This window comes from Salmo salar, chromosome ssa17 (genome assembly GCF_905237065.1).
Source record: "Salmo salar chromosome ssa17, Ssal_v3.1, whole genome shotgun sequence".
NCBI lineage: Eukaryota > Metazoa > Chordata > Actinopteri > Salmoniformes > Salmonidae > Salmo > Salmo salar.
Window position 1 is genome coordinate 30731164 of NC_059458.1, and position 25733 is coordinate 30756896.

The window sequence follows — 25733 nt, forward strand, 5'->3', positions numbered from 1 at the left end:
GATTACTTAAATCAATGGCACTAACTAAACAGACCTTTTGGGATATAAAGAAGGATTTTATCGAACAAAACGACCATTCATGTTGTAGCTGGGACCATTGGGATTGCAAACAGAGGAAGATCTATTGATTTATTGAATCGCTATTTGTGATTTTGTGAAGCCTGTGCTGGTTGAAAAGATTGATAATCGCATGGTATGCTTTCGCCATGAAGCCTTTTTGAAATTTGACAACGCAGTTGGATTAACAAAAAGTTAAGCTTTTAAATTATATAAAACACTTGCATGTTCATGAATGTTTAATATTATGAATATTTATTTGAATTTGCGCGCCCTGCAATTTCACCGGATGTTGTCGGCAGGTGTCCCGCTAGCAAGAAGCTAGCCCTTAATGACAGCTTGCTGGCCTTTTAAAAAAAAAAAAAAGGTATTTCTTATAGCAAGACTTCGAAGACGGATGTAAGTTCTTTTTTTTCTGAATGTTAGATACAGCAGAAGAGCAAACATGCGATGGCGGTACCCTATGGCAGTTATTTATTCAAACCCATAACCATTCAATCTTCATGAAGAGAAGTGAAAGCCTTCTTCTGCATCTAATTCTAGTCCTTTATTAATCGATGATGTCATTAGAATGATGACGATATGGACAACTGAACTTATTTTGGGTTGGTGCCCCCCCTTGGGCTGTGCCGTGGCGGAGATCTTTGTGGGCTATACTCGGCCTTGTCCCGGGATGGTATGTTGGTGGTTGGAGATATCCCTCCAGTGGTGTGGAGGCTGTGCTTTGGCAAAGTGGGTGGGGTTATATCCTACCTGTTTGGCCCTGTCCGGGGGTTTCATCGGATGGGGCCACAGTGTCTCCTGACCCCTCCTGTCTCAGCCTCCAGTATTTATGCTGCAGTAGTTTATGTGTCGGGGGGCTAGGGTCAGTCTGTCACATCTGGAGTATTTCTCTTGTCTTTTCCGGTGTCCTGTGTGAATTTAAATATGCTCTCTCTAATTCTCTCTCTCTTTCTCTTTCTTTCTTTCTTTCTCTCTCTCGGAGGACCTGAGCCCTAGGACCATGCCTCAGGACTACCTGGCCTGATGACTCCTTGCTGTCCCCAGTTCACCTGGCCGTGCTGCTGCTCCAGTTCCAACTGTTCTGCCTGCAGCTATGGAACCCTGACCTGTTCACCGGACGTGCTACCTGTCCCAGACCTGTTGTCCCAGACCTGCTGGAACCCTGACCTATTCACCGGACGTGCTACCTGTCCCAGACCTGCTGTTTTTCAACTCTCTAGAGACAGCAGGAGCGGTAGAGATACTCTCAAATATCGGCTGTGAAAAAGCCAACTGACACTTACTCGTGTGTTGCTGACTTGTTGCACCCTCGACAACTACTATGATTATTATTATTTGACAATGCTGGTCATTTATGAACATTTGAACATCTAGGCCATGTGCTGTTATAATCTCCACCCGGCACAGCCAGAAGAGGACTGGCCACCCCTCAAAGCCTGGTTCCTCTCTAGGTTTCTTCCTAGGTTTTGGCTTTTCTAGGGAGTTTTTCCTAGCCACCGTGCTTCTACACCTGCATTGCTTGCTGTTTGGGGTTTTAGGCTGGGTTTCTGTACAGCACTTTGAGATATCAGCTGATGTAAGAAGGGCTATATAAATACATTTGATTTGATTTGATTTAATTTAACTGTTGAAAGGAGGAAAGAATGAAGCAACAATAGAGAAAGAGAAGAGGTAGGCTAATAACATTAAGGGAAATATGTTTAACCTTTATTTAACTAGGCAAGACAGTTAAGAACAAATTCTTATTTACAATGACGGCCTATCCCGGCCAATTGTGCGCCGCCCCATGGGACTCCCAATCACAGCCGGATGTGATACAGCCTGGATTCGACCAGGGAATGTAGTGACACCTCTTGCACTGAGATGCAGTTCCTTAGACCGCTGCGCCACTCGGGAACATGGCCTGACTAATAACTAAGGGCAGGACACTGTGGCAGGTAAAGACTGGCAGACAGGTCCTACTATATGGTCCAACAGGTCTCCAGAAACTGACTATCAGAGGCTGTTGTGGCTACCAGCAGGGTATCTGTACTAGGGGCAGACTTGTCAGAGGAAACAGTCTCTGGGTCTGACACAGTCTGAGACTGGAAGGAGGGAGCGCTCTGGGCTCCATTGGCAGGAGCTGGCTTGATCCCTAGAGCAGGGCCAGGTAGTACCTCTATGACAGCGTAAAGGGCTCTGGCTTTGGCGGAGACCCCCCAACCGGACCAGGCAGGGACCTCCAGACGAGGGGAAACTCAGTCTCAGGGTCAGGAGCCAGATCTGCAATAATGGCTCTATATAATACTGGAAGCTTACATTTTTTCTGGATTTGGGGACTATGAAAAAAACCCTGGTAGCATGTCTGGTGGGGTAAGTGTGTATGTCAGAGCTGTGTGTAAGTTGACTATGCAAACAATTTTGAATTTTCAACACATTAATGTTTCTTATAAAACATTGAATGTTAGCTAGAGACTGGTATTCAGGCTAGTCCATTTCCCCTTGACACATGAATATCTTACATGTCGTTCTCACACACACTTGGTTGTGTATGCTGGCTACACATGTATAATATACAGTACTTACAAATCAAATCCGCTTGCTGTGTAGAGCATCGTTCAGATGCCACCCTTATCTTTGATTTCACACTCAATTTGCTGAGCCAATCAAACGGCTGTAGGGAGAGACTTACTTCACAGATACATCTTTGAGCAAGCAATGGTACTGACACACACAAGGGAAAACCTTCATATAGGTTAAGTTAATCTCACCAGTAGATTCACTTAGCTATGCATGATGATACATAATGTTATTACCTCCAACCTTGCAAAGGTGTTTTCCTGATACTGTTCTGTGTTTACTTTCACTTTCACTGGAGGAGGAGTTGCAGAAAGACTAGCAATTGTCCTTATCTCTATGGGAGGAGCTCACAACACAAAGCCACATTCAACATTGGCCAACAAGGTTGCAGAACAGAGCTTGTTATTTTTTAAACTATCCAATGTACTAAGTTACCATGCCTCTCTTGAAAACGGTTCCTAGCTTCAAATAATGCTTTGCCACACATCATCCAGAGGTCCATCACCTAGCCTCACCTAGCCAGACATTGCTGCCATGGCTCATGTTAACAGTTACCTTTCTATTCTACTGCTATTCTTTACTGAGGGTGAGTTACATCAGTTTTCATATGAAGTACTTGATAAGTCTGTAGGTCTAAAATGTAAGTTATACAGTATAATACATTTCAGAGTTGTGTTTCATTATGAGATGTAGATAACTACACTAAAATGTATAGGTGCATTATACATCAATTGTAACTGCATATAGTCCTTAAAGGAATACAATTAATTCATTATTATTATATAATAATTAAAATTATTATTATATTATTTGAAGCTAAGGTGCCTTTTTTACGGGTGAATGGCCGGTCCAGTCACCATCAGTATACAAACATCAGCATCTTCCTGTTCTATACTGTTTAAAAAAAAATGGAACTTAGAAAAGTCCTTGTAGCTTAAATATCCAAGTTGCATTGACATTTGAATTGGGAGATTTTTGAGCTGACATTGAATCCTCAGTTTAAAATACTGTGTTGGCTTAAAATACATGTGTCTTATTAACATATTTCCCAATGTCCCTCTCTGCAAGATGTATTTTACTTTATTTTTGTACATTTACTTGCCAGGGACCAGTTTACAGTTTAAATATATATTTCAATAGCTGCCATATGATGCATTATATCAGCTATAGCAAAAAAGTGGATTTGTTGTCAGGACAGAAAAAAGCACTGTCCAGTCAATTAATTGGATAAAAACTGAAACTGGAAAGAAGTCAAGGGGGGCTGGACTCTAAGTACAACATTAACATACGTGTTTCAAACTTCATACACACAAAACAGCCTAGAAATGATTTTATTAGGATCTCTTTTAGCCCACCAAGGGCTAGTCTTCCAAGAGTCCTTTGAAATGTACAAACATACAGAATGGGAATTGAAATGATAGATGCAATACTGCGTATACCTTTAAATGTATTTATGCTGTTGTTTAGTCCCTTCATAGTGTTCACTGCAGGTTGCTAAAATGTAGCGCTATATTAGATGTGTGTACTAAACAGCCTGTAACTTTCTTCATGCAGGGCTCTCTCAGCTGGTGAGAACACAGCAGTTTGTCACAGCAACCCTGGGAGAGGATGCTCACTTCAGCTGCAGGCTCATGAAACCCAAAGACGTGCTTCAAGTCACCTGGCAGAAAGTGACACCAGGGGGGACTGAAAATGTGGCCACCTACAACAATCGATTTGGACCAGTAGTCAACCCACCTTTTCAGAGGAACGTGGAGTTTGAAGACGAGGGTCTGCAGAACTGCTCTATCGTCATCAGAGGAGTGTCAAGAGGAGACGAGTCCTGCTACAAGTGTCTGTTTAACGCCTATCCAGAAGGAGCTATCAGCGGCAGGACCTGCCTCCAAATTAATGGTAAAATATGATCACTGTAAGGAGGGGTTAATTCACTCTAAAATCCAAATTGTATAATGTGGATTCACCTTAACATTAGACTACTTTTGGGCCTCCCGAGTGGTGCAGCGGTCTAAGGCACTGGCCGGCCAGGATGTCCTTGTCCCATCGCGCTCTAGAGAGTCCTGTGGCGGGCCGGGCACATGTACGCTGACATGGTCGCCAGTTGTACAGTGTTTCCTCCGACACATTGGTGCGGCTGACTTCTGGGTCAAGCGAGCAGTGTGTCAAGAAGCAGTGCGGCTTGGCAGGGTCGTGTTTCGGAGGACACATGGCTTTTGACCTTCGCCTCTCCTGTATCCGTACGGGAGTTGCAGCGATGGGACAAGACTGTAACTACCAATTTGATATCATGAAAATTGGGGAGAAAAATGGGTAAAAAAATTTATAAAATATATTAGACTACTTTTGAGGTCTTAAAACAATGTCTCATATCCCTTTAAAACAGGAACAATGGCCTCCAAATGCCTTCAATCCATTGTTCTACCTTGACCTGTGTGTAAATGATTAACCCAGGAACAATTCCCTCAAATCATCATGCATCCATTTGACCTTGATGTACATGAAAACATTATAGTATTTACATTCACTGTGAACTGTGTTTGTTGTTGTCCTATAGAGCTGTATGGACCCTCACTCCTCATCACACAAACCAACAACAGTCACACCACTCTGTCCTGTTCTGCTACGGGACGACCTGCTCCTACAGTAACCTGGGACCACATAGAAAACATCAGTCTAGACAAATCCAGCATGGCTGATGTCACCCATTCCGATGAAACAGTCACTGTCACCATAACTGCCATGGTGGCAGCGTCCAGTCTACCTGACAAAGACACCAGGGTTAGGTGTGTAGCGTCATCCCGTGGTGCCGTCAAGGAGGTTTCCATGGTGATTCCAACTAGGGATCAAGCTTCATTTGCAGGTGAGAAATGGTTAGGGTTAATACCACCATAATATATTGACATGATCAGGAACATGATGAAGTACTGCCTGTGTTCATGATGAGGTACTGCCTGTGTTCATGATGAAGTACTGCCTGTGTTCATGATGAAGTACTGCCTGTGTTCATGATGAAGTACTGCCTGTGTTCATGATGAATTACTGCCTGTGCTCATGATGAAGTACTGCCTGTGTTCATGACGAAGTACTGCCTGTGTTCATGATGAAGTACTGCCTGTGTTCATGATAAGTACTGCGTCAGGATACTGCCTGGTCATGATGAAGTACTGCCTGTGTTCATGACGAAGTACTGCCTGTGTTCATGATAAGGTACTGCCTGTGTTCATGATGAAGTACTGCCTGTGTTCATGATGAAGTACTGCCTGTGTTCATGATGAAGTACTGTCTGTGTTCATGATGAATTACTGCCTGTGTTCATGATGAAGTACTGCCTGTGTTCATGATGAGGTACTGCCTGTGTTCATGATGAAGTACTTCCTGTGTATTTCTGTGCTAGGTCAATCTCAGGTCTCTGATGATGACAGGATCAGTGGTAAGTGGTTGTTATTCTAATAATGACAGGCCATAATCAACCTATTGACTGATTCTTTTACTGTTCAACTTTCAGGTGTAGTGCAGAGACATATTTACATGTATGAGGCGTTGGTGTGGTGTACCTGTGAATTTGACCTCTGTCTTCTGTCATCTCTCTCATTCACAGGTGCAGTGGTTGGTGCAGTGATGGGTTCAGTGCTGGTTTCAGTGTGTCTCATTGCTGTATTCTGTGTAATATGGCTGCAAAAGAGGAGAAAAGATACCTCTTCCAGGTAGATAAAAACTATTACCTTGAAACTGAACAGTTACTCTGAATTGAATGTGATTTGACTGCCAGTTGTTTACCAGTTGATCTCTAATTTGATGTAGAAAACCCCCAGTTCCTGACCCTGAAATCAGCCCAACTCCCTTAAAGACACCAGCAACATCCAAACAGTAAGATGCTCATTCTTATGAACATTTAAGAGATTATGATGGATACCTATTTGAAACATGATAATTACATTTTCTGAGAATATGTGCTATACAGGTACATTCTTCATGATTAAATAATTGTAATGAATGAATAATGAATCAGATGATGTGGTTCTTGTCAGTATATTGTTGATTTTGATTTATTTCAGTGTCACACCAACCTCCAGTCCATCACAAATGTGAGTATCTCTTCAACATTTTTAGCAGCTTTTTAAGATAAATAATAATTATATAAAAAATAAAAAAACATTTGTTTTTTCAGGTCACACTTGTCAACCAGCTCAACAGTCAAGCGTAGGTTGACTAAGAAGTAGGTTAACTTTCATAGTCTCTTAAGGTCTTCTGTAATCTCTCTCATTGATCAAGAAACTTGGGAATGAAACTTGGAAATGTATTTCTGTGGTGTATGTTTCCTGCCGGTACATTGTCTGTTTTGATCTCTTTCACATCAAGCTCCAGTCCGTCACAAATGTGAGTATTTTTACAACTTTATTTGATTATCCCGATAGAAAGAGTGAAACGGACAATATTGAGAATGTTACAAAAGCTTTTTGTATAAATTAACAAAAATGTTAACATAAAAACATTTCCTCTTGATTCAGGATACCATCCCTCAGCTCGTCTGAGAAGCGCAGGATACAACCAGCTCAGGAGGCTGTAAAGAAGTAGGTTTACATCTTCATTCAGCTCCTCAGCCAAGTGTATGATGCAACAAGCACAAGATGTTGTAAAGTAGGTTTAAGTTCTCTTGTTTTTTGGGTGGGGTTTTTATACCGTATTCTCTCATTGAACAAGAAGCTCTGGAATTATGTTTTGAGGTGGTAGTCATGGTGACTGCATACATGCAAATGAGTTGCATTTGTTGCATTGTTGTTATGTTATGTTATGTTACTCACATCACTAATATAGGATACTCCATTCAGTTGATATTTAAATGACCTTCTTTCATACAGATTATCTCCTGAGAGACCAGATGACCTGCAATGTAGAAGGTGAGCTGAAATCATTAGAAATAATTACAAAGATGCAGTCAGAAGTACATCTTTTTTAAAATAAATATCTATGCCATTTTGTTGTATCTATTTTAGGAAACTTTTAGAGGGTGAGGAGGACTGAGTGACTACCATACTGTCTGTCACACATCTGTGTGGTTCGGAGACTGTTTCTATCCATAGGCATTGTGGGTACTGAATAGTGGACTGAATGGTTGACACACAGGCCTGCTGGTTATTGTATATATAGATACAGTATGTATGTAAATATATTTTGTAGTTGATTAATGATGAAACATGATAAATCCACACTACACTTGTTTTGTTTTATTCTTCACTTTTTTAAATAAATCAAGTGTTGTGATATTATAACCCACACAATATCATAATGTAGACTACTTTCATGGTGTGTGTTGTTGTGTGTGTGTGTTGTTTACTTTCTTCACTCTTTATAAATCAAATGCTGTAAGATACACAATGTTGTGATGTCCTTTGTTGTCACTGTGTGTTTGTTTTCTACTTTTATCAATACAATTTTAAATAATGTTGTAGTGTATGTTGTGACATCGCTTGTTATACAATGTGTCATAAATCTGCTGCTGGGAATGCTTAAAAAAGGAATTGTCTTTGATTCTTCTGCAACTCAAGAGACCAACCGAAGTTACAAACAAGTGCCACTAGGGGTCACCTAAATATAATTTTAGGGAGAGAGGTCGTATTGAAATGGGTTTGATACTGTAGTTTTGCAGCTGACTCTCTCTGACATCTCATGAAGAGGCAGAACGCATCACACCCTGGTCTGTTCAGTTTAAAGATTGTTGAAACATGGATTTGATAGTCAGCGTACCAGATTGTTTTACACCATACAGAGGACTGAATTCAATAATTCTCACTAACTTCATGGTCATGTTAACTGACTGATAGTATCTCATAGAACAAAACGTATAAGATCTCCGAAGCCTGTGTTAACCTCTGACGTTATTTTCAGCGTTTATTCCAAAACCCTATTCTTTCCCCATTAATGTTCCCCATAGGAATGGCTGAACAATTTTACCCATAGGAAGGGCTGAATGAACCAGAGGTAACTCATTTTTCCCATAGGAAGGGCTGAACGAACCAGAGGTAACTCATTTTTCCCATAGGAAGGGCTGAACGAACCAGAGGTAACTCATTTTTCCCATAGGAAGGGCTGAACGAACCAGAGGTAACTCATTTTTCCCATAGGAAGGGCTGAACGAACCAGAGGTAACTCATTTTTCCCATAGGAAGGGCTGAACGAACCAGAGGTAACTCATTTTTCCCATAGGAATGGCTGAACGAACCAGAGGTAACTCATTTTTCCCATAGGAAGGGCTGAACGAACCAGAGGTAACTCATTTTTCCCATAGGAATGGCTGAACGAACCAGAGGTAACTCATTTTTCCCATAGGAAGGGCTGAACGAACCAGAGGTAACTCATTTTTCCCATAGGAATGGCTGAACGAACCAGAGGTAACTCATTTTCGGTTTTTAGGACTACAAGCTGGCGAGCTCTATAACCTGGAAAAACTCCAAACACCTTTGACAGAACTACTGAAATGCAAAAGATGTGTACCTCCATGATGTGAAGAAAATGTATGAAATGTATGCATTCACTACTGTAAGTCGCTCTGGATAAGAGCGTCTGCTAAATGACTAAAATGTAAGACTCACAGGTGTAGTTCCCTTCATCAGATGATTGTATGTTGGTGATGTGTAGAAACACTCTCTGTCTGTAGTGTAGAATTAGACTTTACAATACAGTGTCCTTATTACTGTGTAGGCCGAACTTCTGTAAGTACAGTGTAACAAGTACTGTAATTACTCATTGTTACCCTGTATTAGGGTTAGGGTACAAATTAAATAGATCATGCAATATCTCTTACCGTCAACAGCTGTGAATCGACCCCACAGCACCAAAAGCAGAGCAAGTCTGGATACACTTCCACACTTACTGACCAACAGCAGAACCAAACGTTGACCCGACACTTCCTGCTCAGACCGACTACAGATATGATGTATTTACTCAGTAGAGGAACACAATAAAAACTTAATCCAACCAAAGTGATGCTCCTTTGACTGGTTCCTCTTGCACAGGGGTTTCTGAGAAAGATCAAATATTAACAACTGTAACGTTTAACACTAGTTATTTTAGAGGCCTCTTCAGTGGACTAAGCAGAATGTTGTAAATGTGTGAAACTTCCTCCTCAGCAGGGTCATTGTAAGCTCACTTCCATTTTAATTCCAGATCAATTCAGAAAGTAAACCAAATTCCAATTCTAATTCCAAATGTTCCTAATTGAAAGGCACTGAAGAGCATTGGAATAGGACTTCAAATTGGAATTTCAGTGTACTGCATGAATTGACTGGAATTTAATTGGAATTGACCCCAACCTTGCGCCTCAGCATTAAGTGTCCCGCTTGCGTCGCCTCATTAGCTTTTGAGGTGGCGTGATCAGCTAAGATGCATGAGGGAGAATGGTCACGTGTGCTAGCAAGGCCCCAAGTTCGTGCCAGGTATGGGCTGAATCGGGGGAAGCGGTAGTCGCTAAGCACCTTTTCAATAAGTAAGGGGCAGGAGATGCTGCTGTCTTGTTAACTCCACAATCTGGAGATTGTGTTTCAGCCCAGTGGTAGTCCCGCCACAAACTGAGGTACAAAGACATCATAGCGCAATAATACAAAATAAAATACAAGAAGTGCAGAATATATTTGGGGTTATGACGCGGTAAGACAGTTGGGTAACGTCATTTGGACTATACATCATAAGAGCATTGTAATATTGACATAATATCTACATAACAAGGCAGTGTACTTTTTGCAGTTATGACAGGTGTCAGAACATATGTTGACTTAATGACACTTCCCACTTACGCAAAAATTGCTTCTCCTATCAGGGTTTCTTCTGTAGAACTACAACGTGTACACATTGGCTGTTTGTGTTGATTGAAACTAACCATAACCTGCATCAGTTCTACACTTGATAAAAACACCTTTCAGCCTTGTGGTGGTGCAGAATCTATCATTGTGTCTAAAGATGGAAGTAGACCTGTTGATGTGTCTGATCATAAGACCTCTCTGTGGGGCTCCACAAAGACCCCAGTCACAAAGACCAAGATGCGCTAGGAGAGGTGCAAGTGTTTCTGTGAAACAGTAAGACAGGTAGAAGCTAGACAACAGCACCACTTCCTCCTCTCAGCTCTCAAGGCCCATTATAACCAAGTCAAGCCAGTGAAATGAGCATCACTTTGGTTTGATTGAGTTTTATTTTGTTCCTCTACTGAGTAAATAACGTTGCATTGAATTCATATCTGTAGTCGGTCTGAGCAGGAAGTGTCGGGTCAACGTTTGGTTGTGCAGTTGGTCAGTATGTGTGGAAGTGTATCCAGACTTGCTCTGCTTCTGGTGCTGTGGGGTCTATTCACAGCTGTTGACGGTAAGAGAGATGTATCCCATGATCTATTTAATTTGTACACAAGCCCTGAACCTTACAGGAATACCTACAGGAGTTAGACCTACACAGTAATAAGGACACTGTATTGTAAAGTGTAACCAAATAGTTCACTAGTTTTAATACAGTTAGTCAATAAGAATAAACTTTCTTTTTTACTTCCCTACCACTAGCTACTCATGCTCTTAATTAAACACAAACACAAAAACAAAATGCCAACTATACAAAACATTCTCTAAGATGGTTGAAACATTTCCAAATTCTGTCAAATACAGTATGTCTATCTGGCTTATGTTTGATTTTATAAGTCTAATGGGATGTAGCTAGATAGTAACAAACTGGAGGTTTGAACTGAGGGTAGAAATGGGGCTTTCCAGTTAATGGCTTTACATTGTTTTGCAGCAAGTATACCTAGATTACAAAACTTTCTCTGATATTGATCCCCAATATTTACATTTCCCAACAAACATAATCGTGAAATGATTGCACATACATTATCCTAGAATGGTGTCAGTTTGTCACAGGACCACAGCATCTGTAATAAGGTACTTTGTACTTTTTGCATCTCCAACAGAGATGTGACATTTCTGGGTGACATTACATGCATTCTGGCAGGAGTATAGTAAGTCCTATAAATGATCTTACATTGCATTAGTTCATGTCTTTAGTTGTAGGAGCAGGTATGAACATTTTCACGTATCTGTGACCAATGGTGCTCCTCAATTTCTTCATTTATATCTGTTTACCATTTGTTCATTATAGGTTCTGAACCATCAGGTAGAGTTTCAATCAGCTCTTGATATAACTTGGCAATCAACTTCTTTGTCGTAGCAGCTTCTTTCAGTATGTTTTCTATGCTAGATGCCTTAGGTTCATCCAGATTCTGTTGAAGTGATTGAATATGATTTCTGAGTTGTGAGAACTGAAAGAAATCGGCCTTGGATAATGTAATTCATTCAATGACAGTATATATCCATCATAGTAAACATGTTAAAAATTAATGATGCCACTTCGGAACATGACTTAAAGGTGTCATCACTAAATGCTGGAGGTAAGGTGGTGTTATTCCAAATAAGGGTGCCTGGCAATGTTGTTTCTTTCCACCTCATGAATTTGATGGTGGTATGATAGATTACATTGAAAAAAACTGTGGAGATTGTCTGAGGACATCCTATTTCTTATAAACCCTGTTTGATCTGAGTGAATTAACCTTTGCATTACTGTTTCTATGCCAATGAAAAGCCAATACCTTAGCAATGATTTTGTAATCCACGTTCAAAAGTTATACTGGGCAGAAGATCCGCATGACAGTGGATCATTATCTTTCTTCTTAAGTAGGGTGATTTTAGCCAGACATAGTGACTGGGGAAGTTCATTTTTCTCTAGAGCTGCTGTGAGCATAAGTAACATAGGCCTTAGTAATCTGGGATTAAAGTGTCTATAACATTCCACTGGGAATCCATAATTACCAGGAGATTTCCCAATCTGTAGATTATTTATGGCCTCCAACAGTTCACCTGGGGAAATGTTTTATCCATATTCCTTTTCTCTGGTTCATTTATAATTGGTCAAATGGCCTTATTGAGGAAATTGTCTATATATTCCTTTCAACTTTTGTTTTCAGATTGATACAGTTTTTCATAAAATGTTTTAAAGACTGAGTTAATTTCAGAAGGATCCATTCTTATGCTACCATCTGGGGTTTGAATGCTATGGATGGTATATTCCTCTTTCTTAATTTGCCAAGCAAGCGTTTCCCCTGCACTTTCACCTTGCTCAACATATTGTTGCTTGGATTTTATGGCAGCAATCTCTGCAGATTGAGAGTTTATTGTGTTATATTCAAGCTTCAAAGTGTTCAACTGTTGAAGGGTGTCAACATTTCTATCTAAACTGTGTTTTCTTTCTAAGAGGTGGATTTTCTGTTCTAGTATTTCTAATTATTTATTGGTCTTATTTTTCTTATGTGAAGAGTAAGACATGATACAACCTCTCATGTATGATTTAAGAGCTTCCTAGACTACAGTTGAGCATACTTCATTGTCCACATTTATTTCCAAAAACATGTCTATCTGTGTGTTGCAATATGAGGTAAACTCCTTATCTCCAAGAAACATTGTGTTGGATCTCTATGTCTCTGCTATTGGCATTGGAGGTTTGAGCTTAAACGTTAAAGACAATGGGCTATTGTCCGTAATTGTTCTAGGAAGGTATTTACATTCAGAAACACAGTCAATTATAGCCAAGTTTACAATAAATAAGTAAATGACTGAATATGAGTTTTGGAGGTGAGAGTAATAGGAGTATTGTCTTTCAGTTGGATGTTTCTATCTCCACAGTTCACACAGACCCATCTCTTTAATGTTGTGGTTTAATACCTTAGACATGTTAGGAAGAGGATATAGTTTAGTTGATGACTTGTCTAGAGTTGCATCCCGTACACAGTTAAACCCCCCCATATTATATTTATGTTACATTGAGATAGTTTTAGTATGAGGTTATTAATTCACTTTGGGTCATCTTCATTTGGGCATTAACAATTCAGTAAAGTGACTTTTTACCATTATAAAACATCCATTTGTGTCTGTAGTAATTTCTGTAGACTGAAATGGGACTTTTTATTCATGAGAATTGATAGTACTACTCATGCTCAATCAAACCGATCTCATGAAATAATATACTCACAAACTTTTTCCCTTCCTGTTTACAGTGACCCAAGAGAAAACATTGGAGACAGGAGGAGCAGATGCCACTCTTCTCTGCCCAAACCAAACTCTCACTGACATCATGACAGTAGTATGTCACAAAAATAGAGTTATAAGTGAGGGTCATGAGTGTAGAGTTTCACAAGACTTTGAAACAAATCATACCAACAGCTCTTGTGACCCCAGAGTCACACTGCAGATAGAGAATGACAGAGTGTTTCTACACATCACCAACATACAACCATCTGATGAAGGGAACTACACCTGTGATTGTACATATTATAAAGGCAGTTCTGATATAAACATACATATTTCTGTCAATGGTAAGTGTTTGGTCTGATGGGATTGTTCACAATCATTTTAAAATGAACTCCAGCATATCTTATCACCACATATTTAGTGGAATGCCTGTCATGTGCTTACCTTTATGTTCTGTCAGTGTTTTGTGGTGTTGTTTCGTATTCAAGATGGGGGAAGAGAAACAAATAAGATCATAATATATTTTCCCCTTTCTCAGGAAACCAAGTGCAACAGGCCACAGACAACAGTCTCTTCTATTGGGGGATGATAACAGGTGTTGCAGCATGTGTAGCTGCCCTGGTGTTTGGTGGCGTAATCATGAGAAAAATTCATCTCAGGTACGATAATTGTAACAGCTGTCGTCAGGAATGGAGGACCAAAACGCAGCGGGTTGTATACTCATCTTCTTTTAATAGGAGAAAGAAGGAAAACCAAACCGTATACAAAAATCACAAAAAATGATGAATGACGAAATACAGTCTTGTCAGGCATAGACAGCTAAACAAGCACAACCTCCCACAAATCACAAACACACCCTAATATATAGGACTCTCAATCAAAGGCAACTAGACAACCCCTGCCTCCAATTGAGAGTCCACACCCCAATTAACTAAACATAGAAACAGACTAACTAGAAAGAACATAGAAATAGACTAACATAGAGCAGTGACCAAAAAACCCAGAAATAATAAATCAAACACCCTACTACATAAACCATCACCCCGAAACACATAAACAAAATACCCTCTGCCACGTCCTGACCAAACTACAATAGCAAATAATCTTTATACTGGTCAGGACGTGACAATAATACCAATAGCCTGGTTAAAGAGTTGCTGTAATGAGTGTTTGTCAGCTTTTTGGTATTTTAATAATTACTTGGAAGCACTGTAGTAAAAATGGTGCATTCTCATATACATATCAGATCTACAATGAGGATAGAGTACTGAATTGGTGTCTCAGAAATACATGCAATGATATGAGTTCAGGTGGGCCTTCGCTCTTCAGCAAACAAAGGAAAGGAGGGGTGCTCAACAACAATGATGAAAAGCATGAGAAGGGCTTACCAAGAAAAACATCCAAAAGGACTAAATTGAGGCAGAAAGTAATTGGAAAGGCAGACATGGATTTATTTTAGGTCACTTTAATCCATTTTATTGGATGATAACAGGTGACAGTTGAGTGCCCCAACTCCTTTCTGTCTCGAATTAGTCCTTTTGGAAGTTTCTATGTAAGCCCTTTACATACAATACTATATATCCTACTGACACATTTTAAATACCCAAACACAATGTATAACACACAGGCTACTTGACCTACTTTAAGTCTGACTCTATGAGTTTGTGCTGATCACTACCCCCTGGGAAAAAACTGGATGAATCAGTGTTGTTTACACTTCATTTCAACAACAAAACAAAATGTGAAGACAACGTGGGACTGATTGGATTTGCAAAAACTAATCAATGTAAGGGAATTTCCTATTTTTCCCACCAAACTTTTAACCTAAATCCAAAAACATGGTGCCATTTTTTGCTGAATTCATGTTGAATCACGTTAGTTGACAACTCAACCAAAACGAAACTAGGCTAGATGTTCAACTGACATCTGTGACCAGTGAGTAGTTTCCAATAGCTGCACTGTTGTGGCTTCTCACTTCTCATTTCCTGTCAAAAACGAGTGTGGTAAAAAAAACACGTACTCTGCCCACAATCATTTAGCTCCGGAAAATGTGCTGTGTAAAACAGGTTTCATTTGGTGCCATGTTAACTCTTGTTATTTTTTGCTCAACAGGAGAACACAGCTACAAGTGTCTGGAACCGTCAACGAGGTGCCACAACACTGCTTGCTGTTGCCTGTTAGTCAGATGAAGGCATCTGGGTCCTCATTTATAACCGTTGTGTACATTTCACAATAAATATCTGCTTGCATAATTTCAGAAAAGTCTGCACACGTTCAAAAATATTGAGATGTATAAACTTGGTGGTTGCCATACATAAGCATGTTTCCTGTTATAAGTCAGACCGTCCTGAACCTGTGCGCGCGTGAATGAGAATCTGCCTGAAAAACGGCCTTCATTCACCATTTATAGTGACAATAACGCCTTTTTTTGCTGTGTACTTTGGAAGTACTGGAATTATACCATGGTAGTTTCCAAATAGAAATGGCGAGTTTGATCAAATGTCTCTGGAGGTGTTGGCAGAATGTTTTAAACGTTTACAGTGACATTTGCTGTATTTGACAATTTCTGAAGAAAAAAACTATTGCAAATTGTTGGGGACCTCTAAACAGATTGTTTGAATTCAATAATGTATTTTTCATATGCTGCACTGACCTCAAATTCTGAAACATTGTCTACTTGGAAACAAATGACAACTATAGTATAGGCCTACTTACAGTGGTATTCCACCCAGTGGTCAAAACCTGGTTTGAAAAGACGTCAGTATGACATCTTTTTATGACGTCTTATTCTGTCGCAAACTGGATGAAATAGGACATTTTTTAACAGATTTTTACTGACCAGAATCTGACGTCTTTTTCTGACCAACATGTGACCATCTGGTCATAATTGTGACCACTATATTATGTGCTATATTATGTATCCTACTGATCATAGTAAAGACCTCATCATAACCTGGTAATGACCACCTGACTACAGCTTATTACCTACACTCTTAGAAAAAAAGTGTTCCAAAAGGGTACTTCAGGTGTCCCCATAGAATAACCCTTTTTGGTTCTAGGAAGAACCCTTTTTGGTTCCACGTAAAACCCTTTTGGTTTCCATGTAGAACCCTCTGTGGAAAGGGTTCTACATAGAACCCAAAAGGGTTTGTCATGATGCTGGCCTGTTGGAGGTTTATGACCCCCATAAATTCCTTTCCCCTTTTTCCTCTCTCTACTCTACCAATGTGACTATTGAAAATCCCTTCGTTAACATACAGAGTCTGGTGACATCAAAAGATGGAAAACGGAACCATATTTCGGTAATCCAACCAGTTGAAAATATGCGATGGGACTTAATGAATATGATGTCAGATCAGTTGACGTCTGAGACATGATTACTGACGATAGGACGACATAAACTGTATCTTGGAAAATCTACATATTCTAATTATCAGATTCACATGGAATTGTTGTGCAATTTAAATGTTTAAATATTAAACTATTTGTGAAAAGATGAAATGTAATTTTTAACTTCTTAATGAGAGAACGGTTTGTCAGAAGAACACCACTCTGCTCACTCAGAGGCCCCGCCCAAGTGAACAGACATGGGTTGTAAACTATGAAACACAGCCCTCTCTCCCAATCCTATATAAGCCCCTTGACGAAAATGTAACTTTCTGTTCCGAGGACGTTAGGGCGACGGTGCTACGTTAAAAGGGCTCAGATAATAACCTGTTCCGAGGACGTTAGGGCGACGGTCCTACGTTAAAAAGGCTCAGATAATAACCTGTTCCAACGACGTGTGGACTTGAGGTTCCCACGTTGAAAAGACAAATACCACCTACAGAACTAAGCCAATTTTGGGGGCCCTAACGAAATTACGACCAATCTAATTAAGCGCAGCTTAGACTAAATATTTATTGCATTTTCCTTTTTCAAATGGGCGGTAATTTAGAATGCATAAGATACTGTATTTACGATAGCATAGCTTCTCCCTTTGTTACTCAGTCTTTCCGCTCTTTCACTCAAACCCCTCCCCCTTTTCTTTGTGTAACCAGCCGCTATATCGGCTCCGTTCACCAGGTCCATCAATGTATGATTGATTCTGTGTATATGTAAGTCTGTGCGATTATTTAGGTATTTAGTAAATAAATAATTAAACCAAATTTTGTATTGCTAATTCAATTTGTTAGCCAGGGTTCATGAAGATAACCAAGAATTTACAACTTTCAGATGAGACTAAACAAGGTGAAGATTAAATATTGACTGCTATTGATGTAGAAGATTACTAGGTCTTTAAGAGTTTATTCGGAAGATAACAGCTCTACAAACATTATTTTGTGGTTCCCCGACTTTCTAGTTAATTATTTACCTGATTAGCTTAATCAGGTAATATTAATTACAGAGAAATGATTTTACAGAATAGCATGTCATATCACTTAATCCGGCATAGCCAAAGACACAACAGGTTCTACCTGGAACCAAACAGAGTTCTTCAAGAGTTCTCCTATGGGGACAGCCAAATACGTTTTTTCCCCTAAGAGTGTAAGATCTGCAGAGGATGAAGTTGGACATTGAAAACATTGTTCATTACATTTCTATTTGTATCCATAGTTACCAATTAAAGTTAACCTGCAACAGTGGTGTGATGGGCTAGATCCTCATCAAGGACATCTGAGCACAGAAGGCGATCTGGAGCGTAGTGGTCCTCTTGAAGAGTGGTGTAATGGGTCAGATCTGGAGCAGAGTGGTCCTCTTGAAGAGTGGTGTAATGGGTCAGATCTTGAGCATAGTGGTCCTCTTGAAGAGTGGTGTAATGGGTCAGATCTGGAGCAGAGTGGTCCTCTTGAAGAGTGGTGTGATGGGTCAGATCTTGAGCATAGTGGTCCTCTTGAAGAGTGGTGTGATGGGTCAGATCTGGAGCAGAGTGGTCCTCTTGAAGAGTGGTGTGATGGGTCAGTTCTGGAGCATAGTGGCCCTCTTGAAGAGTGGTGTGATGGGTCAGATCTGGAGCATAGTGTCCTCTTGAAGAGTGGTGTGATGGGTCAGATCTGGAGCAGAGTGGTCCTCTTGAAGAGTGGTGTGATGGGTCAGATCTGGAGCATAGTGGTCCTCTTGAAGAGTGGTGTGATGGGTCAGATCTGGAGCATAGTGGTCCTCTTGAAGAGTGGTGTGATGGGTCAGATCTGGAGCAGAGTGGTCCTCTTGAAGAGTGGTGTGATGGGTCAGATCTGGAGCAGAGTGGTCCTCTTGAAGAGTGGTGTGATGGGTCAGATCTGGAGCAGAGTGGTCCTCTTGAAGAGTGGTGTGATGGATCAGATGAAGTGAAGACAATCAGCACATTACAATTTTATCAAGTTAATATTTTATAAGCAAACTAGAAAAGGACACTCTTGAAGAAACGTTGTACTCAGCCAGTTAAAAGTATTTCCATGGTACTAGTTGAATAATGCTGTGGCAGTTATAGCTTAGAGATGTATTTAAAAAAATACTTTGCGTCATTCCCCAACACGGCTCAGGGGCATATTTTAGGACTTTCCAGAAGGCCCATAACACATCAACCTCCTGAGTTTTCATGACACTTACTGTAAGCATAAAAATATTACTTTTTTATGATTTGCATTATGTGGGCATGCAGAACATAACAGTAACACACAGTAAAAGATTTGTAACAGTGAGAATCTACTAAAAGTGGTAGCAAAGGCATGTTTGCTCTTCTGTCCCTTCATTTTGAAGTGGGACATTAATCCATTGGTCATCAATCAGAAATATTTTAAGAAAGAGGTTATTAAAATTAGACAGTAGTTCAATAATGAAAATGTTGAACTCCTCTCTAAATGGTCAAGTTTATCTTAATCCTAATACATGTTGTAATATTCAAACTTTTTTTATAAACACACAGCTCCATAATCCTGAGGTCATTGTCCTGGACAAGGTTCCCCAATATAGGACAGCGTGGCAGTCTTAAAAAACAAAGTTAAATGCAAAAATGTAAGTATGTGTAAAGAGGCAATAAAGCGACAGTAAAATATTATATTGTTCAAAAGGTTATGCGTCTGTCATATAATTCCTGCAACAAACAGTGTTAGAAATTGATGTAATTGGTATATCTCTTCCTCTTCTCTACATCTGCATGTGTGTGAGTTTGAGGGAGTGAAAGAGAGAATGAGCAAGAGAGAAATGGGAGAAACTTTACATGACTCACCAGGGGAGGTGTTTGTTCAATCAGGAAACTTTACATGACTCACCAGGGGAGGTTTTGTTGAATCAGGAAACTTTACATGACTCACCAGGGGAGGTGTCTGTTGAATCAGGACACAAGGCTTTTGCACCTGAAAAAAATCTGAGTTAAAATAGGATTTGATTTGCTTTACAATGTTATATTATTAGAAGTGGTGCTTTTTCAATTAGATCTACTTACACTACACTCTTAGAAACAAGGGTCCAAAAGGTTGTTCAGCTGTCCTCATAGGCAAAGCCTTTTTGGTTCCAGTTTGAACCGTTTTGGGTTCCAGGTAGAACCCTCTGTGTCAATTACTATGGATTTAAGAAGGGGTGGTCCTGCGCTCTCAATTCCCTGGGATGTGGCAGAATAGGTCACTGGTAACTGAGTGGGTGGCCAACCACCTCTGTAGAGGCCATGCATCAGGCCATTGACATGTTTCAGGAACTGTAAAGACAGAGACAAATCAAGGTCTTCACTAAGTTACGCTTAGCCTAGCAAGTACATTGACTATGTTGCCCTTCAGCAATATGTCAGTTAGGCAGGCAGGCAGACAGACGGAGAGAGATAGAGAGAGATAGACAGCAAAGCATAGGCTATTTCCATTTCTTAGTCAGCAGGCTGGATAACTTCTCTACTCCTTCCCTTTTTTCCCTCGTCCATCCAAGTTAGAAGATTCCTGCAAGAAACAGACATTTAAGAATGAACAAAGACGTTAGAATGCGTGTTGAGGGGGAGTCGGGATATGCTAAATTTATGGTATTCTCAAATACAAAATACCCCAAAATACAAGGATCTCTGACGAATCAATAAAAACTTCACATTCATATTGGGAGTACAAGTTTCAAGAATTAGCCTAGCTTACTGTTTTACACACACAAGCAATCTAGGTTTCGTGTTTTCATGTCTCTCTCTTCACACACACACACACACACACACACACACACACACTTAATATCAATTAACTAAACAGAAATCTAAATGGCAGCGCCTACAACAAGTCAAAATGGAAATGTAGCTACCATGTCCATGGAGGATTATCCTGAGAGCTAAGAGAGCGCTAGCTACAATTATCCAGCTAAACTAGCAAACTAGCTAACTGATAAGGCAATTTATATGCTTAAAGGTAATTATTAAAGAATTCCACCCTGAAACGTAACTATTAGTGATTACTAGTTTATGTAGCATGTATAATGAACGTAAAGTACTAAATGTAAGTCCAATAAGGTTCGGTAGAGACATGTGAGGGAGAGAAATGTGTGTGTGTGTGTGACTAAGAAGATACCGAGAACAATTAAACTGTGTATGACTTGACCTGGCTAGAACTCTGAGAAACTTACGATAGGACATGGAGTCCTTTCAAGGTTCCTCTAATCTCGGGGGGATGGAACTGCCAGTTTGGTAATGATGAACAGTGGTGAGAACCATGGGGAAGGATACATTTTACCTACTGTTCGTGTGTATGTATGTGCGTAGGCTATCTACTGTTTGTGTGGAGGAATGCGCGTAAGTAGGGAGTGAGTTATAAAATGGCATGTCTTTGTATTGTGGACTTTCTCGTGAATAAACTGTACGAACCTTTAGCATAAGCTGAGTCTTTGCCTAATTATCATTAAACCCAGGGTCTTACAAACCTCGGGGATTGGTCAAAGCTTATTGATTGTTAGTTATTATCATTGGGATTGAAAATTCTTGTGACACTAACTACAGTAGCTAGCTAGCAAATAACTTATTTCCTTGACGTTCTTCTCCTCAACAAACCGTCACTTTACTTTCAAAAGTAAAACAAGAATGCAGGACAACAGGGATTATCACTAAGCAGTCAAATCTTTTCGAAGTTTTGTCTGTACATTTTGAGAAACTGTTGTTGATTTCCACCTGTGTGTTGTTGTGTAGTTTACCGGGAGCTCTGTCTTAACTGCCATATGGATAGTGATGGGGAGTCGACTTCAAAATAATAGATTCCTCAACTCTTTGCCTGTCGAGTCCTGGTGTCAACTCCCATTTCTGGTTGTCAAACTCCGATTTCGCTAGGAATCGATTCATCGACTTCTAAGATTCTGTATTTTTGCAAGGGATTAAACTATTTTCCGTAGTTTATTTAGAGAACACATACTCACGCATCTTTCACAGCAAAGAAAGGGCGAGGGAGAGAGAGATGGGAGGGGCACAGCCAGGCATAGGTAGGCATGTCGGCCACCAGGCAGACAATCAGAAATGTGTATTGGTAATCAAAAGATCTAGGCTATAGGCTATGGTATTGCTGTATTTCGCAATTTCTTGGCATGCAATCTCTCGCGCAAATTTCCAAAAATAGGGGCTATCAATAAGTAGATTGAGCAATTCTACACTCAACAGACCAAAGACCAAACACACACTAGTGAGAGAAAGAGGTGCAGGTGAGGGAGAGAGGATTAGGGCAGGAAGAGAGACAGTCAGAACCGTGCGCATATGCTATATCTTGGTAATCTCTATCTAGAAATGCCTCGTAAATTCACCAAAAGTACATTAAAATTGGCTATATATTACTCTATTAATGACTATGGCTTAGCTATTCTTCATAGTGCCAGTGAATTGAACATGAACATTGTCAAATGCATCAGTTTAATTAGGCCTAGATGTACAATAAAAAGTATTGTGCCTATAGCGTATTTAATGAAACCCTGGCGGGTTGTTGATGTCCTAGGTCCGGCCAGATAGCTTGGTCCGGCAGACCGGTCAGATAGCTTGGTCCGGACAGAGAAATAGGTCCGGCCAAATATGTCTGGCTGGCCAGATAGGTAGGTCCAACCCGCCAGATAGGTAGATCCGGCCCGGCTGGCCTGACAGATTGGTGGCTCCGGCCAGCCAGAGTAGCTAGGTCCAGCCAGCCAGATTGCTAAATCCGGATGGCCGGTCTGCCAGACAGCTAGGTATGGCCGGCCAGATAGGTAGATCTGTCCAGTTGGCCTGCCAGATTGGTAGATCCAGCCGGGCCAGCCAGGAAGGTAGTTTCGGCTTGATGGCCAGGTAGCTAGGTCAGGCCGGCCAGGTAGCTAGTTCAAGCCGGCCAGAATGCTAGGTCTGGAAGGCCGGTCGGCCAGATAGCTAGGTAAGGCCCACCGGCTGGCCAGATAGCTAGGTCTGGCCGGCCAGTAAGCTAGGTCCGGTCGTCCGGCCGGCCAGGTAGCTAAGTCCAGCCGGCACAGAATGCTAGGTCCGGACGGCCGGTCGGCCAGATAGCTAGGTACGGGTGGCTGATCTCAGACGATCCCGCAGGTGAAGAAGTTGGATGTGGAGGTCCTGGGCTGGCGTGGTTACAGGTGATCTACGGTTGTGAGGCTACGGTTGTGTCAAATTCTCTAAAACGATGTTGGAGGCGGCTTATGGTAGAGAAATTAACATTACATTCTCTGGCAACAGCTCTGGTGGACATTCCTGCAGTCAGCATGCCAGTTGCATGCTCCCTCAAAACTTGAGACATCTGTAGCATTGTGTTGTGTGATAAAACTGCAAATATTAGAGTGGCCTTTAATTGTCCCCAGCACAAGGTGCACCTGTGTAATGATCATTCTGTTTAATCAGCTTCTTTATATGGCCCAACTGTCAGGTGGATGGATTATCTTGGCAAATGAGACATGCTCACTAACAGCGATGCAATACATTTGAGAAAAATAAGCTTTTTGTGCATATGGAAAACTTATGGGATCTTTTATTTCAACTCATGAAAGATGGGAATGACACTTAACATGTTGTGTTTATATTTGTGTTCATTATGCGCTCCACTCTTCTCTTTGGTCTTTTAATAAGTAAACGGCAGGTGGTGCTACTGTCTTGACAAAGCCACAATCTGGAGTTGTGTTTCAGCCCAATGATAGCCATATTAGCTGAGGGATGGGGATGGAGAAAGGTAACATCACAAACATGGATACCGCAATAATACAAAAACATATATTATATTTGGGGTTAGTGTTGATTGAAACTAACCAATACCTGCACTTGACCCTCCCTCTGCTTAGAGAGAAACAGCTGCATGTGAGCTCTCACATTTTTCAACATGTTTTTTTTTTACAATAAGATAGTTTTGGAGTTAGATAAACTTGGATTTTTTGGCAGGGACATATACAGGATGCTACCCTCCACAACATAACCTTCACTCCAGAACAACTCTCCAAACCTACAACCCAATTTTGAACAAAATGACCTAGAAAGGATTCCTTTTTCCAAGCTATACAGATGGTGATCTGGCAAACAAAGACCTGAGAACCTGGAACTGAGACAGACCAGATACAACTTCAATTTGCACTGAGGTGTGAAGTGAAAGGTGTCGAAGCCTTTGAGCCCAACAAATGGGCAGGTTATCCCAATCAAATCCAGAGGCCTTTGAAGCAGTTCACAGACCATCCAGCCATTTTCTACAATAAATCATTTCCAGAAATAAAAGCTTCTCCCAAGTGGGTGTGACACCTACTCCCGTTGGCTGCTGCTTGGATTCCACCTGGCGATCTGTTCACCGTCTGCCCTGGCTTGTCTCCCCCTGGCACTGTTGGGGCGAGTGACTCTGAACTTACAATGGCTAGCCCCAAGTCGTTATATATTTTTTCTTGTGCATTTTGCTATTTACCTAATGACTCCTACATGCTTTGTTGACGATGGACTTTCTTGTTTACCCACCCGTGGGACAGACTATGTTTGTTCCCACACTCGGGACTCTGACTCTTTACTGGTTACACAGACTTTTGGCCTCCCATCCTATTCTAACCACCTCTTGCCGGCTTTGTATTCATGTTACCTGATGCAATTGCTGTACAATATGATCGTTGCCATCTAATGCACATTCAAATATCATAAATCAGCACTGTAGAGCTCGCCCTGTCCTCTGCCGTGCCTTGATTGTATTACTGCTGATGATATCTGGAAATGTGCATGTACACCCTGGCCCATCTACGGTTGCTAGCCCCAATTCTGACTTGTGCTCTGATATCTGCTTTGGTGATTTCTGCTCTCATAAAAGCCTGGGTTTTCAGCACGTTAACACTAGAAGCTTATTACCTAAAATGGATCAATTGAAAGTGTGGGTTCACAGCTCCAATCCAGATGTGTTGGTCATTCCTGAGACATGGTTAAGGAAGAGTGTTTTGAATACTGATGTTAACCTTTCTGGTTATAAACTTTTTCGGCAAGACAGATCTTCCGAAGGTGGGGGAGTGGCAATCTTTACCAAGTTTTACAGCCTGTGTTCGTAATGGCTGCTCAGTGAAACGTCCTGTCCTGATTTGCCATAGACGCTTGGTAAAAAACTTTAATGAGCAAGCCTTCCTTCATGACCTGGCCTTTGTAAATTGGTATAGAATCAGCTTGATCCCCTCTGTCGAAGATGCTTGGACATTATTTTTTATATTTTCAGTGGTATTGTTAACAAACACACCCCCATTAAGAAAATTAGAATTAAAACAGAGTTAGCCCCTGGTTTAACCGTGATCTTGCAGAGTTACTCCACCTCAAGAATTGCATTTGGCGAAAGGCTCGGCACACACGTAATCAGGTTGACAGGCGCTTGTTCAGGCAAATGAGAAATAAGTGCACTCAGGCTATCCGGAAGGCCAAAGTTAGTTACTTTAAGGAGCAGTTCTCTCTCTGTGGGTCTAACCCCAAGAAGTTCTGGAAAACAGTTTAAGACCTGGAGAATAAACCGTCCTCCTCACAGCTGACCATGTCCCTTAACGTTGATGATGTGGTTGTTACTGACAAGATGCACATGGCTGAGCTCTTTAATCACCACTTCATTAAGTCAGGATTCCTATTTGACTCATTCATGCCTCCTTGTCCGTCCAACATTTCCTAATCGCCCACCTTTTCTAATGTGACTAGCCCCTCTTTTT

The 25733-nt window shown here is 40.8% G+C and overlaps 2 protein-coding genes and 1 long non-coding RNA gene across 6 annotated transcripts; 2 read left to right on the top strand and 1 right to left on the bottom strand.

Moving 5' to 3' along the window:
• The first annotated feature begins 2999 nt into the window (after nucleotides 1–2999).
• On the top strand, nucleotides 3000–9588 carry LOC106596683 (nectin-4). 3 transcript variants are annotated; one of them, XR_001326738.2, is made up of 12 exons: nucleotides 3000–3205; nucleotides 4174–4512; nucleotides 5171–5476; nucleotides 6011–6046; nucleotides 6215–6320; nucleotides 6418–6483; nucleotides 6672–6701; nucleotides 6785–6832; nucleotides 6976–6993; nucleotides 7125–7254; nucleotides 7476–7514; nucleotides 7611–8135. XR_001326738.2 is itself a non-coding variant. In XM_045699392.1 (12 exons), the coding sequence occupies exons 1-12, from the start codon at nucleotides 3154–3156 to the stop codon at nucleotides 9576–9578; spliced, it is 1254 nt and encodes a 417-aa protein (XP_045555348.1). In that variant the 5' UTR covers nucleotides 3000–3153; the 3' UTR covers nucleotides 9579–9588. The 3 variants fall into 3 exon arrangements, 2 of the variants coding, with proteins under 2 accessions (XP_045555348.1, XP_014043430.2); XM_045699392.1 differs by lacking the exon at nucleotides 7611–8135 and adding an exon at nucleotides 9428–9588 and having other exon boundaries at nucleotides 7125–7187; XM_014187955.2 differs by having other exon boundaries at nucleotides 7125–7187.
• A 1107-nt stretch (nucleotides 9589–10695) lies between these two features.
• On the top strand, nucleotides 10696–16238 carry LOC123728194 (uncharacterized). The gene is made up of 4 exons (XM_045699394.1): nucleotides 10696–10968; nucleotides 13694–14011; nucleotides 14206–14326; nucleotides 15780–16238. The coding sequence occupies exons 1-4, from the start codon at nucleotides 10902–10904 to the stop codon at nucleotides 15901–15903; spliced, it is 630 nt and encodes a 209-aa protein (XP_045555350.1). The 5' UTR covers nucleotides 10696–10901; the 3' UTR covers nucleotides 15904–16238.
• Nucleotides 16239–18823: 2585 nt separating this feature from the next.
• LOC123728195 (uncharacterized) lies at nucleotides 18824–22003 on the bottom strand. Of its 2 annotated transcripts, none has more exons than XR_006760059.1 (3): nucleotides 21774–22003; nucleotides 20071–20551; nucleotides 18824–19981 (listed from the first exon to the last, which is right to left on the bottom strand). It is a non-coding gene; the product is annotated as an uncharacterized lncRNA (long non-coding RNA). The 2 variants fall into 2 exon arrangements; XR_006760058.1 differs by having other exon boundaries at nucleotides 21751–22003.
• Nucleotides 22004–25733: the final 3730 nt, after the last annotated feature.

Bases quoted from the DNA above. Each gene is read 5' to 3' on its own strand.
- LOC106596683 (XM_045699392.1), top strand. From the start codon at position 3,154: ATGGCTCATGTTAACAGTTACCTTTCTATTCTACTGCTATTCTTTACT. The intron at 5,477-6,010 runs GTGAGAAATGGT...TTTCTGTGCTAG, and splicing joins GGATCAAGCTTCATTTGCAG to GTCAATCTCAGGTCTCTGAT. The intron at 7,188-7,475 runs GTAGGTTTACAT...TCTTTCATACAG, and splicing joins GCTCAGGAGGCTGTAAAGAA to ATTATCTCCTGAGAGACCAG.
- LOC123728194 (XM_045699394.1), top strand. From the start codon at position 10,902: ATGTGTGGAAGTGTATCCAGACTTGCTCTGCTTCTGGTGCTGTGGGGT. The intron at 10,969-13,693 runs GTAAGAGAGATG...TCCTGTTTACAG, and splicing joins TCTATTCACAGCTGTTGACG to TGACCCAAGAGAAAACATTG. The intron at 14,012-14,205 runs GTAAGTGTTTGG...CCCCTTTCTCAG, and splicing joins CATACATATTTCTGTCAATG to GAAACCAAGTGCAACAGGCC.